This window comes from Dendropsophus ebraccatus, chromosome 14 (assembly GCF_027789765.1).
Source record: "Dendropsophus ebraccatus isolate aDenEbr1 chromosome 14, aDenEbr1.pat, whole genome shotgun sequence".
Lineage (NCBI taxonomy): Eukaryota > Metazoa > Chordata > Amphibia > Anura > Hylidae > Dendropsophus > Dendropsophus ebraccatus.
In genome coordinates, this window is record NC_091467.1 from 2,343,385 (window position 1) to 2,363,243 (window position 19,859).

The following is a 19,859-nucleotide window of genomic DNA, read 5'->3' on the forward strand; positions in this document are numbered from 1 at the left end:
CCTCTGTCCTCCTCCTCCAGACCTCTCTGTCCTCCTCCTCCAGACCTCTCTGTCCCCCCCCCTCCTCCCGACCCCTCTGTCCTCCTCCTCCTCCAGACCCCTCTGTCCTCCTCCTCCAGACCCCTCTGTCCTCCTCCTCCAGACCCCTCTGTCCTCCTCCTCCTCCTCCAGACCCCTCTGTGCTCCTCCTCCTCCTCCAGACCCCTCTGTGCTCCTCCTCCTCCTCCAGACCCCTCTGTCCTCCTCCTCCTCCTCCAGACCCCTCTGTCCCCCCCCTCCAGACCCCTCTGTCCCCCTCCTCCTCCAGACCCCTCTGTCCTCCTCCTCCTCCAGACCCCTCTGTCCTCCTCCTCCTCCAGACCCCTCTGTCCTCCTCCTCCTCCAGACCCCTCTGTCCTCCTCCTCCTCCAGACCCCTGTCCTCCTCCTCCAGACCCCTCTGTCCTCCTCCTCTTCCTCCTCCAGACCCCTCTGTTCTCCTCCTCTTCCTCCTCCAGACCCCTCTGTCCCCCCCTCCAGACCCCTCTGTCCTCCTCCTCCAGACCCGTCTGTCCCCCCCTCCAGACCCCTCTGTCCTCCTCCTCCAGACCCCTCTGCCCCCCCCTCCTCCAGACACCTCTGTCCTCCTCCTCCTCCAGACCCCTCTGCCCCCCCCCTCCTCCAGACACCTCTGTCCTCCTCCTCCTCCAGACCCCTCTGTCCTCCTCCTCCTCCTCCAGACCCCTCTGTCCTCCTCCTCCTCCAGACCCCTCTGTCCTCCTCCTCCTCCTCCTCCAGACCCCTCTGTCCCCCTCCTCCTCCAGACCCCTCTGTCCTCCTCCAGACACCTCTGCCCCCCCCTCCTCCAGACCCCTCTGTCTCTCCTCCTCCTCCAGACCCCTCTGTCCTCCTCCTCCTCCAGATCCCTCTGTCCTCCTCCTCCTCCAGACCCCTCTGTCCCCCTCCTCCTCCTCCAGACCCCTCTGTCCCCCCCCTCCAGACCCCTCTGTCCCCCTCCTCCTCCAGACCCCTCTGTCCTCCTCCTCCTCCAGACCCCTCTGTCCTCCTCCTCCTCCAGACCCCTCTGTCCTCCTCCTCCTCCAGACCCCTCTGTCCTCCTCCTCCTCCTCCAGACACCTCTGTCCCCCCCTCCAGACCCCTCTGTCCTCCTCCTCCAGACCCCTCTGCCCCCCCTCCTCCAGACACCTCTGTCCTCCTCCTCCTCCAGACCCCTCTGCCCCCCCCCTCCTCCAGACACCTCTGTCCTCCTCCTCCTCCAGACCCCTCTGTCCTCCTCCTCCTCCTCCAGACCCCTCTGTCCTCCTCCTCCTCCAGACACCTCTGCCCTCCTCCTCCTCCTCCAGACTCCTCTGTCCTCCTCCTCCTCCTCCTCCAGACCCCTCTGTCTCTCCCTCCTCCTCCAGACCCCTCTGTCTCTCCTCCTCCTCCAGACCCCTCTGTCCTCCTCCAGACCCCTCTGTCCTCCTCCTCCTCCTCCAGACCTCTCCGTCCTCCTCCTCCTCCAGACCCCTCTGTCCTCCTCCTCCTCCTCCTCCAGATCCCTCTGTCCTCCTCCTCCTCCAGACCTCTCTGTCCCCCTCCTCCTCCAGACCCCTCTGTCCTCCTCCTCCTCCAGACCTCTCTGTCCTCCTCCTCCAGACCTCTCTGTCCCCCCCCCTCCTCCAGACACCTCTGTCCTCCTCCTCCTCCAGACCCCTCTGTCCTCCTCCAGACCCCTCTGTCCTCCTCCTCCTCCAGACCCCTCTGTCCTCCCTCCTCCTCCAGACCCCTCTGTCCTCCTCCTCCTCCAGACCCCTCTGTCCTCCTCCTCCTCCAGACCCCTCTGTCCTCCTCCTCCTCCTCCAGACCCCTCTGTCCTCCTCCTCCTCCTCCAGACCCCTCTGTCCTCCTCCTCCTCCAGACCCCTCTGCCCCCCCCCCTCCAGACCCCTCTGTCCTCCTCCTCCTCCTCCTCCTCCAGACCCCTCTGTCCTCCTCCTCCTCCTCCAGACCCCTCTGTCCTCCTCCTCCTCCTCCTCCAGACCCCTCTGTCCTCCTCCTCCTCCTCCAGACCCCTCTGTCCTCCTCCTCCTCCTCCAGACCCCTCTGTCCTCCTCCTCCAGACCCCTCTGTCCTCCTCCTCCTCCTCCAGACCCCTCTGTCCTCCTCCTCCTCCTCCAGACCCCTCTGTCCTCCTCCTCCTCCAGACACCTCTGTCCCCTCCTCCTCCAGACCCCTCTGTCCTCCTCCTCCTCCTCCTCCAGACCCCTCTGTCCTCCTCCTCCTCCAGACCCCTCTGTCCCCCCCTCCAGACCCCTCTGTCCTCCTCCTCCTCCTCCAGACCCCTCTGTCCTCCTCCTCCAGACCCCTCTGTCCTCCTCCTCCAGACCCCTCTGTCCTCCTCCTTCTCCAGACCCCTCTGTCCTCCTCCTCCAGACCCCTCTGTCCTCCTCCTCCTCCAGACACCTCTGTCCTCCCTCCTCCTCCAGACACCTCTGCCCCCCCTCCTCCAGACCCCTCTGTCCTCCTCCTCCTCCAGACACCTCTGTCCTCCCTCCTCCTCCAGACACCTCTGCCCCCCCTCCTCCAGACCCCTCTGTCCTCCTCCTCCTCCAGACACCTCTGTCCTCCTCCTCCAGACCCCTCTGTCCTCCTCCTCCTCCAGACACCTCTGTCCTCCTCCTCCTCCTCCTCCTCCAGACCCCTCTGTCCTCCTCCTCCTCCAGACCCCTCTGCCCCCCCCTCCTCCAGACACCTCTGTCCTCCTCCTCCTCCAGACACCTCTGTCCTCCTCCTCCAGACCCCTCTGTCCTCCTCCACCTCCTCCAGACACCTCTGTCCTCCTCCTCCTCCAGACCCTTCTGTCCTCCTCCTCCAGACCTCTCTGTCCTCCTCCTCCTCCAGACCCCTCTGTCCTCCTCCTCCTCCAGACACCTCTGTCCTCCTCCTCCTCCTCCAGACCCCTCTGTCCTCCTCCTCCTCCTCCTCCAGACCCCTCTGTCCTCCTCCTCCTCCTCCAGACCCCTCTGTCCTCCTCCTCCTCCTCCTCCTCCAGACCCCTCTGTCCCCCCCCTCCAGACCCCTCTGTCCCCCTCCTCCTCCAGACCCCTCTGTCCTCCTCCTCCTCCAGACCCCTCTGTCCTCCTCCTCCTCCTCCAGACCCGTCTGTCCCCCCCTCCAGACCCCTCTGTCCTCCTCCTCCTCCTCCTCCAGACCCCTCTGCCCCCCCTCCTCCAGACACCTCTGTCCTCCTCCTCCTCCAGACCCCTCTGCCCCCCCTCCTCCAGACACCTCTGTCCTCCTCCTCCTCCAGACCCCTCTGTCCTCCTCCTCCAGACACCTCTGTCCTCCTCCTCCTCCAGACCCCTCTGCCCCCCCTCCTCCAGACACCTCTGTCCTCCTCCTCCTCCAGACCCCTCTGCCCCCCCTCCTCCAGACACCTCTGTCCTCCTCCTCCTCCAGACCCCTCTGCCCCCCCTCCTCCAGACACCTCTGTCCTCCTCCTCCTCCAGACCCCTCTGTCCTCCTCCAGACACCTCTGTCCTCCTCCTCCTCCAGACCCCTCTGCCCCCCCCTCCTCCAGACACCTCTGTCCTCCTCCTCCTCCAGACACCTCTGTCCTCTTCCTCCAGACCCCTCTGTCCTCCTCCTCCTCCTCCTCCAGACCCCTCTGTCCTCCTCCTCCTCCAGACCCCTCTGTCCTCCTCCTCCTCCAGACACCTCTGTCCTCCTCCTCCTCCAGACCCCTCTGCCCCCCCCTCCTCCAGACACCTCTGTCCTCCTCCTCCTCCAGACCCCTCTGTCCTCCTCCTCCAGACCCCTCTGTCCTCCTCCTCCTCCTCCAGACACCTCTGTCCTCCTCCTCCTCCAGACCCCTCTGTCCTCCTCCTCCTCCAGACACCTCTGTCCCCTCCTCCTCCAGACCCCTCCGTCCTCCTCCTTCTCCAGACACCTCTGTCCTCCTCCTCCTCCAGACACCTCTGTCCCCTCCTCCTCCAGACCTCTCTGTCCCCTCCTCCTCCAGACCCTTCTGTCCCCTCCTCCTCCAGACCCCTCCTCCTCCAGACCCCCCTGTCCCCTCCTCCTCCAGACCCCCCTGTCCCCTCCTCCTCCAGACCCCCCTGTCTCCTCCTCCAGACCCCTCTGTCCCCTCCTCCTCCAGACCCCTCTGTCCTCCTCCTCCTCCAGACCCCTCTGTCCTCCTCCAGACCCCTCTGTCCTCCCTCCTCCTCCAGACCCCTCTGTCCCCTCCTCCTCCAGACCCCCCTGTCTCCTCCTCCTCCTCCAGACCCCTCTGTCCCCTCCTCCTCCAGACCCCTCTGTCCCCTCCTCCTCCAGACCCCTCTGTCCTCCTCCTCCTCCAGACCCCTCTGTCCTCCTCCTCCTCCAGACCCCTCTGTCCTCCTCCTCCTCCTCCAGACCCCCCTGTCCCCTCCTCCTCCAGACCCCCCTGTCTCCTCCTCCTCCTCCAGACCCCTCTGTCCTCCTCCTCCTCCAGACCCCTCTGTCCTCCTCCTCCTCCAGACCCCTCTGTCCCCTCCTCCTCCTCCAGACCCCTCTGTCCTCCTCCTCCTCCAGACCCCTCTGTCCTCCTCCTCCTCCAGACTCCACTGTCCTCCTCCTCCTCCAGACCCCTCTGTCCTCCTCCTCCTCCAGACCCCTCTGTCCTCCTCCTCCTCCAGACCCCTCTGTCCTCCTCCTCCTCCAGACTCCTCTGTCCTCCTCCTCCTCCAGACCCCTCTGTCCTCCTCCTCCAGACCCCTCTGTCCTCCAGACCCCTCTGTCCTCCTCCAGACTCCTTAGGGTACGTTTACACAGAGAGATTTATCTGACAGATTTTTGAAGCCAAAACCAGGAACAGACTTTATAAAGTCAACAGGTCATAAAGGAAAGACTGAGATTTCTACTGTTACCAATTCCATTCCTGGCTTTGGCTTCCACAATCTGTCAGATAAATCTCTGTGTGTGAATGCACCATTACACAGTGACAGATGATAGTTCTGCCCTCTGGCAGCTGGGTGGTAACTGGAAGGAGCTGGAATAGCAGCCATACAGGATAGAAGTGTCCAGCAGGGGGGGCTCCTCTCAGGTGGGAATCAGCTGAGGGCAGAGCTGGGGTGACTGCTGTGGGTTACTGGATGTTCAGCCCAGAGCTGTGAAAACAAAAGTGTAAAGAGAAGTGAGTGAGCGCTCCACCCTGAGCTCCACCCAGACTGTAGTGTTAGTGCAGGTAGAGTGACAGGTGCACAGACCCGGCTCTGCTTCCTCTGCTCCGTACACAGCCAGGACCGGCCGCACCAGGTAAGGACAGGGGCATCATCCATACTGAGCAGACAGGGGGCAGATGAGAGAACTGCTCACATAGCAGCTCCATAACCTAGGGAGACCGTCAGCAGGTAGATGGATGGTTATGGCAGCGTGTGCCCGTGCTGGGGTATATATATCCATATATATAGGCAGTGACTGTCATATGTTGCAAAATATGTGTGCACATTACTATACAATGTAAGAGAGTGCCCCATATACAGTGTCATACAGATAGTGCCCCATATACAGATAGTTCCCCATATACAGGGAGTGCCCCATATACATATAGTGCCCCATATACAGGGAGTGCCCCATATACGATGTCATACAGATAGTGCCCCATATACAGTGTCATACAGGGAGTGCCCCATATACAGGGAGTGCTCCATATACAGATAATGCCCCATATACAGTGTCATACAGATAGTGCCCCATATACAGTGTCATACAGATAGTGCCTCATATACAGTGTCATACAGATAGTTCCCCATATACAGGGAGTGCCCCATATACATATAGTGCCCCATATACAGGGAGTGCCCCATATACGATGTCATACAGATAGTGCCCCATATACAGTGTCATACAGGGAGTGCCCCATATACAGGGAGTGCTCCATATACAGATAATGCCCCATATACAGTGTCATACAGATAGTGCCCCATATACAGTGTCATACAAATAGTGCCCCATATACAGATAGTGCCCCATATACAAGGAGTGCCCCATATACAAGGAGTGCCCCATATATAGATAGTGTCCCATATACAAGGAGTGCCCCATATACAGGGAGTGCCCCATATACAGATAGTGTCCCAAATACAGATAGTGCCCCAAATACAGATAGTGCCCCATATACAGTGTCATACAGATAGTGCCCCATATACAGGGAGTGCCCCATATACAGATAGTGCCCCATATATAGTGTCATACAGATAGTGCCCCATATACAGGGAGTGCTCCATATATAGATAGTGCCCCATATACAGTGTCATAAAGGGAGTGCCCCATATATAGTGTCACATATACAGTGTCATACAGATCGTGCCCCATATACAGTGTCATAAAGGGAGTGCCCCATATATAGTGTCATACAGATAGTGCCCCATATACAGGAAGTGTCCCATATACAGATAGTGCCCCATATACAGTGTCATACAGATAGTGCCCCATATACAGGAAGTGCCCCATATACAGTGTCATACAAATAGTGCCCCATATACAGTGTCAGATAGTGCCCCATATACAGTGTCAGACAGATAGTGCCCCATATACAGTGTCAGACAGATAGTGCCCCATATATAGATAGTGTCCCATATACAAGGAGTGCCCCATATATAGATAGTGTCCCATATACAAGGAGTGCCCCATATACAGATAGTGCCCCAAATACAGTGTCATACAGATAGTTCCCCATATACAGGGAGTGCCCCATATACAGATAGTGCCCCATATATAGTGTCATACAGATAGTGCCCCATATACAGATAGTGCCCCATATATAGTGTCATACAGATAGTGCCCCATATACAGGGAGTGCTCCATATATAGATAGTGCCCCATATACAGTGTCATAAAGGGAGTGCCCCATATATAGTGTCACATATACAGTGTCATACAGATCGTGCCCCATATACAGTGTCAGATAGTGCCCCATTTACAATGTCAGACAGATAGTGCCCCATATACAGTGTCAGACAGAAAATGCCCCATATACAGTAGTAGGCTGGGTTCACACTCAGTATATTTCAGTCAGTATTTGATTAGAATTTTGCAACCTCAACCAGGAGTGGATAGAAAACACAGAAAGGCTCTGTTCACACACTGGTGACATTGAGTGGATGGAGACCCCCGGGGCGGCTGTCTGTGGATGGAGACCCCCGGGGCGGCTGTCTGTGGATGGAGACCCCCGGGGCGGCTGTCTGTGGATGGAGACCCCCGGGGCGGCTGTCTGTGGATGGAGACCCCCGGGGCGGCTGTCTGTGGATGGAGACCCCCGGGGCGGCTGTCTGTGGATGGAGACCCCCGGGGCGGCTGTCTGTGGATGGAGGACCCCCGGGGCGGCTGTCTGTGGATGGAGACCCCCGGGGCGGCTGTCTGTGGAGGGAGACCCCCGGGGCGCCTGTCTGTGGATGGAGACCCCCGGGGCGGCTGTCTGTGGATGGAGACCCCCGGGGCGGCTGTCTGTGGATGGAGACCCCCGGGGCGGCTGTCTGTGGATGGAGACCCCCGGGGCGGCTGTCTGTGGATGGAGACCCCCGGGGCGGCTGTCTGTGGATGGAGACCCCCGGGGCGGCTGTCTGTGGATGGAGACCCCCGGGGCGGCTGTCTGTGGATGGAGACCCCCGGGGCGGCTGTCTGTGGATGGAGACCCCCGGGGCGGCTGTCTGTGGATGGAGACCCCCGGGGCGGCTGTCTGTGGATGGAGACCCCCGGGGCGGCTGTCTGTGGATGGAGACCCCCGGGGCGCCTGTCTGTGGATGGAGACCTGGCCCTGGGATTTCCCTGTGTTGGTGGTCTCCGTACAGGAGCCATCCCCGTGCTAGGTCCTTCCCTGGAAGGATCACAATGACGCGTTTAACTCAACTTTCTAATTGACTTAGCATAGCTCCCTGACACAATTGTTGCATCAGGGATCATGTTAACCCTGGCTACATCTGTGTGTATATATATGTGTATATATTAGACTCTGGGGGCCCGAGGCGGCTCCTGCTCCATTATATAAATCTATAAAGTGGTGACTATCCCATGAGACTATATATGTGTATTATGGTTGGTATTGTTCCTCCTTTGCACTATCCGGCCCTAAGGCTGGTGATACATGGAGGAGGACCGGCGTTACCGGATTCCTTTATCTACTCTGCTGCTATAGAGGATATACACCCGCCATACTATGCTGCTATATAGGATATACACCCGCCATACTATGCTGCTATATAGGATATACACCCGCCATACTATGCTGCTATAGAGGATATACACCCGCCATACTATGCTGCTATAGAGGATATACACCCGCCATACTATGCTGCTATAGATGATATACACCCGCCATACTATGCTGCTATAGAGGATATACACCCGCCATACTATGCTGCTATAGAGGATATACACCCGCCATACTATGCTGCTATAGATGATATACACCCGCCATACTATGCTGCTATAGAGGATATACACCCGCCATACTATGCTGCTATAGAGGATATACACCCGCCATACTATGCTGCTATAGATGATATACACCCGCCATACTATGCTGCTATATAGGATATACACCCGCCATACTATGCTGCTATATAGGATATACACCCGCCATACTATGCTGCTATAGAGGATATACACCCGCCATACTATGACCGCTGATATTGTACAGAACCATATGGGGTCAGGAGCGCAGTCACTGCATCTATCGCTCTGGAGGAATCCGAAATTTCCAGAACTAAAACAATTACACAACTACAAATACCTCATAAACACCCGCCCGCAACTTTAGCAGGCTCACAGACCCGGAATGTAATCTGTGACGGCCATCACTGTTCTGTTACACTGTGACGCCGCTGCTAGACACCAACTGGCGGTGACCCCAATGTAGGAGAGTGTGGGGTGGCGGAATGTGGTATTAGTCAGTATGTGATGGTACTAGTCAGTATGCAGTTGTATTAGTCAGTATGTGGTGTTATTAGTCAGTATGCGGTGGTATTAGTCAGTATGCGGTGGTATTAGTCAGTATGCGGTGGTAATCTTGATTTTTTTTCTTTTTGTTAAATAAACAGAACATTTTTCTCCTTCCAGCGTCAGATACTATTTTAATGACATTTGAGACAACAACTGTATTGCTTCCCAGTGTAACAGTGCTGCCCCTGTGCCCCCATGTAGTAGACTGGGGGGGACTGAGGCAGCTGAGGGTGACTGAGGGGTCAGTGGGGCAGCCGGGAGTGACTGGGGCAGACTGAGGGGGACTGGGGCAGCTGGGGGTGACTGAGGGGGTATGGGGCAGACTGGAGGGGACTGAGGGGGTATGGGGCAGCTGGGGCTGACTGAGGGGGTATGGGGCAGACTGGGGGGGACTGAGGCAGCTGAGGCTGACTGAGGGGTCAGTGGGGCAGCCGGGAGTGACTGGGGCAGACTGAGGGGGACTGGGGCAGCTGGGGGTGACTGAGGGGTCAGTGGGGCAGCTGGGGCTGACTGAGGGGGTATGGGGCAGACTGGGGCTGACTGAGGGGGTATGGGGCAGACTGGGGCTGACTAAGGGGTATGGGGCAGACTGGGGCTGACTAAGGGGGTATGGGGCAGACTGGGGCTGACTGAGGGGGTATGGGGCAGACTGGGGCTGACTGAGGGGGTATGGGGCAGACTGGGGCTGACTGAGGGGGACTAAGGCAGCTGGGGGTGACTGAGGGGGACTAAGGCAGCTGGAGGTGACTGAGGGGGTATGGGGCAGACTGGTGGTGACTGAGGGGGTATGGGGCAGACTGAGGGTGACTGATGGGTGAATGGGGCAGCAGTGGGGGACTGGGGCAGAGTGGGGGGGGGGGGGGGTGACTGAGGGAGACAGGGACAGCTGGGGGTGACTGAGGCCGCACATAGCCCTCTTCCTCCTCCTCCTCCCTGGCCACACATGCAGGTCTCCGGACTCTGGAGGAGGCCGCAGCGACTGCAGAATAAGGAGATAGCGTCTATGTGGGAGCGTCCTGGAGCTACACAGCGGGATCGTGCTCCCCCAGGACAAGTGCCAGGGCATGCTGGCACTTGTAGTCCCCCCAAATTATAGTTACACAGTATATCCAGTAGGCAGCAGTGCCTATGTGCCATTACACTACACCGCTCATACACCATACTGTGCACTAATGTGGTAGCAGTATATAGCAGTGCAGGGCACACTGGTACTTGTAGTCCTCCCCACGCTATAGTTACACAGTATATGCTACATAGCCAGCAGGCAGCAGTACCCATGTGCCATCACACTATACATACACCATCCTGCACTGATGTAGTAGTGGTATATAGCACTGCAGGACATGCTGGTACTTGTAGTCCTCCCCACGCTATAGTTACACAGTATATATACAGCAGGCAGCAGTGCCCATGTGCCATCTTACACGAGTCACACACCATCCTGCACTGATGTAGTAGTGGTGTATAGCACTGCAGGACATGCTGGTACTTGTAGTCCCCACACTATAGTGCCATCACACTATACATACACCATCCTGCACTGAAGTAGTAGCAGTATATAGCAGTGCAGGGCACGCTGGCACTTGTAGTCCCCCTCGCTAGTCCAGTACTCCCAGGGTGTTGGTCTGGTTGGATAGCGCTCCCAGCGGTAAGGTCCTCCCGGTGTCCGGGCTGCTGCACACCCCTCCAGTTACCGGTGTCCTTCCCCCCGCCCTTCCGTCCTGCTTCACCCGGGGGGCAGCGTCCACTCACAGGTGACCAGGGAGAGGAAGGCGGGCAGCGCCAGGCCCGGGGCCTCCATCTCAGACATAACTGGCAGCCCGGACCAGAGCACACCATGCTATCCTACACCTGCATGTGTGGCCAGGAGGGGAGCGGGGCGCAGATCAGCCGCGGCCAGACAGAGCGCTGTGGGACCGTCCCATCTTCCTCCTGGCCCAGTGACTCCTTTTCCCTACTGTAGGGAAGAAGGGGCACAGGATCGGCCCCCGGAGGCCACCGGCCATTCTGGCATTGGCCAGAAGTGCCCTATGGCCAGTCCGGCCCTGTTGGTCAGTATTTTGCAACCTTAACCAAGAGTGGATAGAAAACACAGTAAGGATCTGTTCACACACTGGTGAAATTGAGTGGATGGCCGCCATATAACAGTAAATAACGGCCATTATTTCTATACAATGGCCGTTTTAAAATAACAGCAAATATTTGCCATTAAATGACGGCCATCCACTCAATGTCACCAGTGTGTGAACAGAGCCTTACTGTGTTTTCTATCCACTCCTGGTTGAGGTTGCAAAACACTGACCAAATACTGACTGAAATATACTGTGTGTGAACCCAGCCTCATCCTGTATACTCATCCTATATACTGTCTCATCCTATATACTCATCCCATATACTGTCTCATCCTATATACGGTCTCATCCTGTATGCTCATCCTATATACTGTCCCATCCTATATACTCATCCCATATACTGTCTCATCCCATATAATCATCCTGTATACTGGCCCATCCTACATACTGTCTCATCCCATATACTGTCTCCTATATACTCATCCCATATACTGTCTCCTATATACTCATCCCATATACTGTCCCATCCCATATAATCATCCTACATACCGTCTCATCCTATATACTCATCCTATATACTGTCCCATCCTATATACTGTCTCATCCTATATACTGTGTGTGAACCCAGCCTCATCCTGTATACTCATCCCATATACTGATCCCATATACTGTCTCATCCTATATACTCATCCCATATACTGTCTCATCCCATATAATCATCCTGTATACTGGCCCATCCTACATACTGTCTCATCCCATATACTGTCTCCTATATACTTATCCCATATACTGTCCCATCCCATATAATCATCCTGTATACTGGCCCATCCTACATACCGTCTCATCCTATATACTCATCCTATATACTGTCCCATCCTATATACTGTCTCATCCTATATACTGTGTGTGAACCCAGCCTCATCCTGTATACTCATCCCATATACTGATCCCATATACTGTCTCATCCTATATACTCATCCCATATACTGTGTCCTATATACTCATCCCATATACTGTCTCATCCTATACAGGGCAGTATTAACAGCTGCTGCTGCCCTAGGCACTAAACCTGGAGACGCCCCATCTACATGCACCTATTGGCGATACCAGACCTGACCAATACCACCATACCCCCCCCCCCCCTCCCCCTCCCGGGAAAAGACACCAGATTTACTGGAAAGTCTGAACGGGAGGAGGGAAACTAAAAAAAATAAAAACAAAAAAAAGTTTTTTTTCTGTCCCCCTGCTCCCTGGTGCTGCCCCCCTGCAAGGTGCTGCCCTAGGCACCGGACCACGGGTGCCTAGTGGTAAATACGGCCCTGATCCTATATACTCATCCCATATACTGTCTCATCCTATATACTCATCCCATATACTGTCTCATCCTATATACTCATCCCATATACTGTCTCATCCCATATACTCATCCCATATACTGTCTCCTATATACTCATCCCATATACTGTCTCATCCTATATACTGTCTCATCCTGTATGCTCATCTTATATGCTCTTCTATCCTATATACTGTCTCATCCTGTATGCTCATCCTATATACTGTCCCATCCTATATACTCATCCCATATACTGTCTCCTATATACTCATCCCATATACTGTCTCATCCTATATACTGTCTCATCCTGTATGCTCATCCTATATACTGTCTCATCCTATATACTCATCCCATATACTGTCTCCTATATACTGATCCCATATACTGTCTCATCCTATATACTCATCCCATATACTGTCTCCTATATACTCATCCCATATACTGTCTCATCCTATATACTGTCTCATCCTGTATGCTCATCTTATATGCTCTTCTATCCTATATACTGTCTCATCCTGTATGCTCATCCTATATACTGTCCCATCCTATATACTCATCCCATATACTGTCTCATCCTATATACTCATCCCATATACTGTCTCATCCTATATACTCATCTTATATGCTCTTCTATCCTATATACTGTCTCATCCTATATACTGTGTGTGAACCCAGCCTCATCCTGTATACTCATCCCATTTACTGTCTCATCCTATATACTCATCTTATATGCTCTTCCATCCTATATACTGTCTAATCCTATATACCGAATATTGGTAATGCAGTCAACTCACTTTGTTAGTATACACCGTGTGTTGATATGCTCACTAGCGCTGTATACAAAAATAGATAAATGCTGCTAGGTGTGTGGGGGACGCCCTATATTCCCCCAATTATACAGATCACAAACTAAACATATAGATACACCCAGCGCAGGTAATTATTGGGTCAGTCAGGATAAGGAGGATTATATAGGTGACAAATACCTGTATAGAAATCCAGCTGGAGAGGTGAAGATGTCACTTGCCCAGATGCCGATATCAATGGAGTTCAGCCAAAGTCACATCCAGCTTTTCTGCAGTGTAGAGAAGTTATTCAATGGGAAGAAATCTTCTGGACTCGGCAGATGCTCCGGCCGCTCACACTTCACGTAAGTTCACACAGTCCAGTTTTCCGTGGCAAGAAAGTGGGATCCTGAGTGACGTCCCTCTCCTTAGGTCCGGATCATTTCAGTGTACACGGACACCTTCATCAGGGATAGGGCTTTTCCTTGGATCCTTTCCAGCCCACCTATTGCCAGGGTTTATGTACATTATGGAGAGCACTGTTCAGATTCCTTCATGTTTTATAAGACACATTCGTGTAATGGGTATCGGAACGTCCACATCAAATAGTTTGTTGTAAATGATGACCCTTTGCTTATACTTGTGTTTCTTCTCAATTTGCATTGATTGTATGGTATTTCATCAGATCATTTACATATCCCCGCCCCTTTTTGCTACAATGTGTACAATGTTTTTTCACTGCCTATTTTTGTTTTGTAGCGTTTCACAAAAAGGCAAAACGTTCTAGATCTACATGTAAGCCTTGTGGGGCTAATGAGTTCAGTTCAAAAATCCATCTTGTTTCTGCTCTGGATGTTAGTTAGGATGTTGGATGTTAGTCCTCCTAGTCCATTATATCTGGAATAGGAGGACTAACATCCAATCTGTCAGGTTATGTAGATGGTTTCCTCCAGGGGTGTGTTCAAGAACTTCCAGCTTATCTGAAAGATTCGAAACATATTTAGCAACTGTTAAGCGAAGTGGAATGGGAAGAAAACTATACAATGGGTGCACTAGACGTCACCTCATTGTATACTGTCATCCAGCATGACAAAGGACGACAATCTGCGGAATTTTTCCTTAAACAGTCCAAACGTTTTTTAGACCCACAAATCAATTTTATAGGGGATTGTATCACCTTCATTCTTACCCATAATTATGTTACTTATGAAGGAGAGTTTTATAATCAGAAGTGGGGTACCGCTATGGGGACCAGGTTCGCGCCCAGTTATTCTAACCTCTATATGGGCCAGTGGGAGAATCAATACATATTCCCTGGTGGCCAACTGGGTGCGGACCTGGTCCTCTGGCGCCGTTTTATTGATGATGTTGTTTTTATTTGGAAAGGCGATGAAACAAGTCTACATACTTTTTAAAATCATATTAATAAAAATAAGTTTTATTTACAATTTACACCACATTTAGTCATAAGGAAATACATTTTTTAGACCTGACTATTTACATTCAGAATAATTCTATATATACCAAAACTTATAATAAACCCACAGACAGCAATAGTTTTATTGACATACACAGTTGGCATCTTCCAATATGGCTTACTAACATCCCGAAAAGCCAGTTCATCCGTCTGAAAAGAAACTGTACCGATATCACTGAGTATGAGAAGGAAGCAAAGGAAATGCAGGAAAAACTAAGTGCAAAGGGTTATGATAATACACAGATGAACAAATGCAGAAAAGAGGTCAGTGACTTGCCTAGGGAACACTTACTGGTGGATAGGAAGAAAGAGATAGTGGGCCCCAGCCCGACAACAATACAAGTGCCATTCATTACTACCTACAACAAACAGAGCGTCATGGTAAAAAGAATTGTAAGAAAATATTGGGACACAGTAATAGAGGATAGAATAATGGGGGACAAACTACCAGCCCAACCATCATTCATATTCAGGAAGGCAGCAACGTAGGAAACATGGTGGCTCCCACTATAAAGGCATGCAACGTAGGAAACATGGTGGCTCCCAGTATAAAGGCAGCAACGTAGGAAACATGGTGGCTCCCACTATAAAGGCAGCAACGTAGGAAACACAGTGGCTCCCACTATAAAGGCAGCAACGTAGGAAACATGGTGGCTCCCACTATAAAGGCATGCAACGTAGGAAACATGGTGGCTCCCACTATAAAGGCAGCAACGTAGGAAACATGGTGGCTCCCACTATAAAGGCAGCAACGTAGGAAACATGGTGGCTCCCACTATAAAGGCAGCAACATAGGAAACATGGTGGCTCCCACTATAAAGGCATGCAACGTAGGAAACATGGTGGCTCCCACTATAAAGGCAGCAACGTAGGAAACATGGTGGCTCCCACTATAAAGGCAGCAACGTAGGAAACATGGTGGCTCCCGCTATAAAGGCAGCAACGTAGGAAACATGGTGGCTCCCACGATAAAGGCAGCAACGTAGGAAACATGGTGGCTCCCACTATAAAGGCAGCAACGTAGGAAACATGGTGGCTCCCACTATAAAGGCATGCAACGTAGGAAACATGGTGGCTCCCACTATAAAGGCATGCAACGTAGGAAACACGGTGGCTCCCAGTATAAAGGCAGCAACGTAGGAAACATGGTGGCTCCCAGTATAAAGGCATGCAACGTAGGAAACATGGTGGCTCCCAGTATAAAGGCATGCAACGTGGGAAACATGGTGGCTCCTACTATAAAGGCATGCAACGTAGGAAACATGGTGGCTCCCACTATAAAGGCAGCAACGTAGGAAACATGGTGGCTCCCAGTATAAAGGCATGCAACGTAGAAAACATGGTGGCTCCCAGTATAAAGGCAGCAACGTAGGAAACATGGTGGCTCCCACTATAAAGGCATGCAACGTAGGAAACATGGTGGCTCCCACTATAAAGGCATGCAACGTAGGAAACATGGTGGCTCCCACTATAAAGGCATGCAACGTAGGAAACATGGTGGCTCCCACTATAAAGGCATGCAACGTAGGAAACATGGTGGCTCCCAGTATAAAGGCAGCAACGTAGGAAACATGGTGGCTCCCACTATAAAGGCAGCAACGTAGGAAACATGGTGGCTCCCAGTATAAAGGCAGCAATGTAGGAAACATGGTGGCTCCCACTATAAAGGCAGCAACGTAGGAAACATGGTGGCTCCCACTATAAAGGCATGCAACGTAGGAAACATGGTGGCTCCCACTATAAAGGCATGCAACGTAGGAAACATGGTGGCTCCCACTATAAAGGCAGCAACGTAGGAAACATGGTGGCTCCCACTATAAAGGCAGCAACGTAGGAAACATGGTGGCTCCCAGTATAAAGGCAGCAACCTAGGAAACATGGTGGCTCCCAGTATAAAAACTCAGAGGAATAAAACCAGTGACCACCTATTCTCCCTCCCGCCGGGCTTCTACCCTGCATACACAGCAAAGCGTGCAACATCTCAGGAAAACAAAGAAAAGTTTTATCTACGGGAGAAGCTCCAGCAATGGGAGGGGACAATATAAAAATTAAAGACCATATTACTTGTAAATCAAAGGGAGTAATCTACTGCATTGTACGTCCTTGTGGAAAACGATATATAGGCCGGACTAACTACACGTATACAGGAACATCTCTACAACAGAAACAGAAAATCTGAAGGTCGTCCACCGTGCCGTCACTATATCCAATGTCATAACTGCTCATTCACAGATTCATATTTTTTTGGTTTGGAGAAAATAACATCACATTGGAGAGGAGGGAATTTTTTGGAGAAAATGTCCAGAGCAGAAACAAGATGGATTTTTGAACTGAACTCATTAGCCCCACAAGGCTTACATGTAGATCTAGAACTTTTTGCCTGTGAAACGATACAAAACAAAAATAGGCAGTGAAAAAACATTGTACACATTGTAGCAAAAAGGGGGCGGGGATATGTAAATGATCTGATGAAATACCATACAATCAATGCAAATTGAGAAGAAACACAAGTATAAGCAAAGGGTCATTATTTACAACAAACTATTTGATGTGGACGTTCCGATACCCATTATACGAATGTGTCTTATAAAACATGAAGGAATCTGAACAGTGCTCTCCATAATGTACATAAACCCTGGCAATAGGTGGGCTGGAAAGGATCCACGGAAAAGCCCTATCCCTGATGAAGGAGTCCGTGTACACTGAAATGCATAGGATAATTTCTGGCTTGCACTAGGACCCAGACCTAAGGAGAGGGACGTCACTCAGGATCCCACTTTTTTGCTACGGAAAACTGGACTGTGTGAACTTACGTGAAGTGTGAGCGGCCGGAGCATCTGCCGAGTCCAGAAGATTTCTTCCCATTGAATAACTTCTCTACACTGCAGAAAAGCTGGATGTGACTTTGGCTGAACTCCATTGATATCGGCATCTGGGCAAGTGACATCTTCACCTCTCCAGCTGGATTTCTATACAGGTATTTGTCACCTATATAATCCTCCTTATCCTGACTGACCCAATAATTACCTGCGCTGGGTGTATCTATATGTTTAGTTTATAATCCTATATACCGTTTCATCCTATATACTCATCCTGTATACTCATCCCATATACTGGCCCATCCTATATACTCATCCCATATACTGTCCCATTCTATATACGCATCCTATCTACAGTCCCATCCTATATACTCATCCTGTATACTGGCCCATCCTATATACTCATCTTGTATACTGTCCCATCCTGTATACTGTCCCATCCTATATACTCATCCTGTATACTGTCCCATCCTGTATACTGGCCCATCCTATATACTCATCCTATATACTCATCCTATATACTCATCCTATATACTGGCCCATCCTATATACTCATCCTGTATACTGTCTTTACCTGGAGATCTACAGTAATGGACCAAGTGGTCCTCAGGGTTTATGAAGATGGTGGCGACTCAGCAAGGACACCTCATCTAGATGTGATGGTGGCCATGACTATCACACTGCGTGTCCTGAGAGTCTGAGCTCCGGAGAGCAGCATCCCCGGCAGCACACATAGGAGGAGGATTATCAACCATGGTGTACAGTGACACTGGCTCAGTCACCCCCGGCAACCAATCAGATTCCTCCTCTCATTCCTCACAGACTCTTTGGAAAATGAAAGGTGGAATCTGATTGGTTGCCGGGGGCGACTGAGCCAGTCTCACTGTACACCATGGTTGATAAATCTCCCCCCTATACAAAATGGCCGTAAACTCTATAGACCCCTATAGTTTTGTCAGCAAACCCTCTGTACAATCCTCAGTCTCTCACTGGGTGCAGCTCTCTGCCTATGTGACTGAGCTCAGGGGACACGTCAGACTGATGGTTATTATACCGCTGTCTACAATCCATATCATGTCATACTGACTCCTCTGTGTGGCCGGGCCGTGACTCCTCTGTGTGGCCGGGCCGTGACTCCTCTGTGTGGCCGGGCCGTGACTCCTCTGTGTGGCCGGGCCGTGGCTCCTCTGTGTGGCCGGGCCGTGACTCCTCTGTGTGGCCGGGCCGTGACTCCTCTGTGTGGCCGGGCCGTGACTCCTCTGTGTGGCCGGGCCGTGACTCCTCTGTGTGGCCGGGCCGTGACTCCTCTGTGTGGCCGGGCCGTGACTCCTCTGTGTGGCCGGGCCGTGACTCCTCTGTGTGGCCGGGCCGTGACTCCTCTGTGTGGCCGGGCCGTGACTCCTCTGTGTGGCCGGGCCGTGACTCCTCTGTGTGGCCGGGCCGTGACTCCTCTGTGTGGCCGGGCCGTGGCTCCTCTGTGTGGCCGGGCCGTGACTCCTCTGTGTGGCCAGGCCGTGACTCCTCTGAGTGGCCGGGCCGTGACTCCTCTGCGTGGCCGGGCCGTGACTCCTCTGTGTGGCCGGGCCGTGACTCCTCTGTGTGGCCGGGCCGTGACTCCTCTGCGTGGCCGGGCCGTGACTCCTCTGCGTGGCCGGGCCGTGACTCCTCTGCGTGGCCGGGCCGTGACTCCTCTGCGTGGCCGGGCCGTGACTCCTCTGCGTGGCCGGGCCGTGACTCCTCTGCGTGGCCGGGCCCTGGCTCCTCTGCGTGGCCGGGCCGTGACTCCTCTGTGTGGCTGGGCCGTGACTCCTCTGTGTGGCCGGGCCGTGACTCCTCTGCGTGGCCGGGTCGTGACTCCTCTGCGTGGCCGGGCCGTGACTCCTCTCCGTGGCCGGGCCGCGACTCCTCTGCGTGGCCGGGCCGTGACTCCTCTGCGTGGCCGGGCCCTGGCTCCTCTGCGTGGCCGGGCCGTGACTCCTCTGTGTGGCTGGGCCGTGACTCCTCTGTGCTTTCTTATTGTTAGAGTAGAAACTTAAAAATAATTGGTCAGAAAGTTCTTGATAAAGAATCTGAAAATCACACGTCATCTTCTCTCCACAGAAATCGCAGCATGGGGAACGAGGTCAGCACCTCCGAAGTTGAAGAAGAGCAAGAGGGACCCGTGACAGAAAGGAACCCCCAGGTACCAGACCCCCCTTACCATTCATGTCTGTTAGTCACAGGAAGGGGTCTCCTCTTTATGGAAGAACACCGCCTGTCTCCACCACTAAGGGGCAATAGTTTTGTGGCCAATGAATCCAATACAAATCAGCCCCCACATTATATCCACGGTGACCCCACCTTTATTGTAGAATAAATCCCCTATGCCCAGAGGTGAACACCCCCTGCAAGCGTGTATACAAACAGTATGT

General features: G+C 53.1%; 1 protein-coding gene across 13 annotated transcripts in view; it reads left to right on the top strand.

The window, feature by feature from the left end:
* The first annotated feature begins 5,175 nt into the window (after positions 1 to 5,175).
* The window catches only part of BCAS1 (brain enriched myelin associated protein 1), a 154,746-nt gene continuing 140,062 nt past the window's right edge, over positions 5,176 to 19,859 (top strand). For 11 of the 13 annotated variants that reach the window (XM_069953636.1, XM_069953639.1, XM_069953643.1 and 8 more), the window contains exons 1-2: positions 5,176 to 5,278; positions 19,549 to 19,630. In XM_069953636.1, the coding sequence (XP_069809737.1) occupies positions 19,559 to 19,630 (72 nt within the window). In that variant the 5' untranslated portion in view covers positions 5,176 to 5,278; positions 19,549 to 19,558. Of the gene's footprint in view, positions 5,279 to 17,455; positions 17,607 to 18,359; positions 18,493 to 19,548; positions 19,631 to 19,859 lie in introns of those variants that run through there. The other 2 variants (XM_069953637.1, XM_069953638.1) reach the window with 2 other exon arrangements.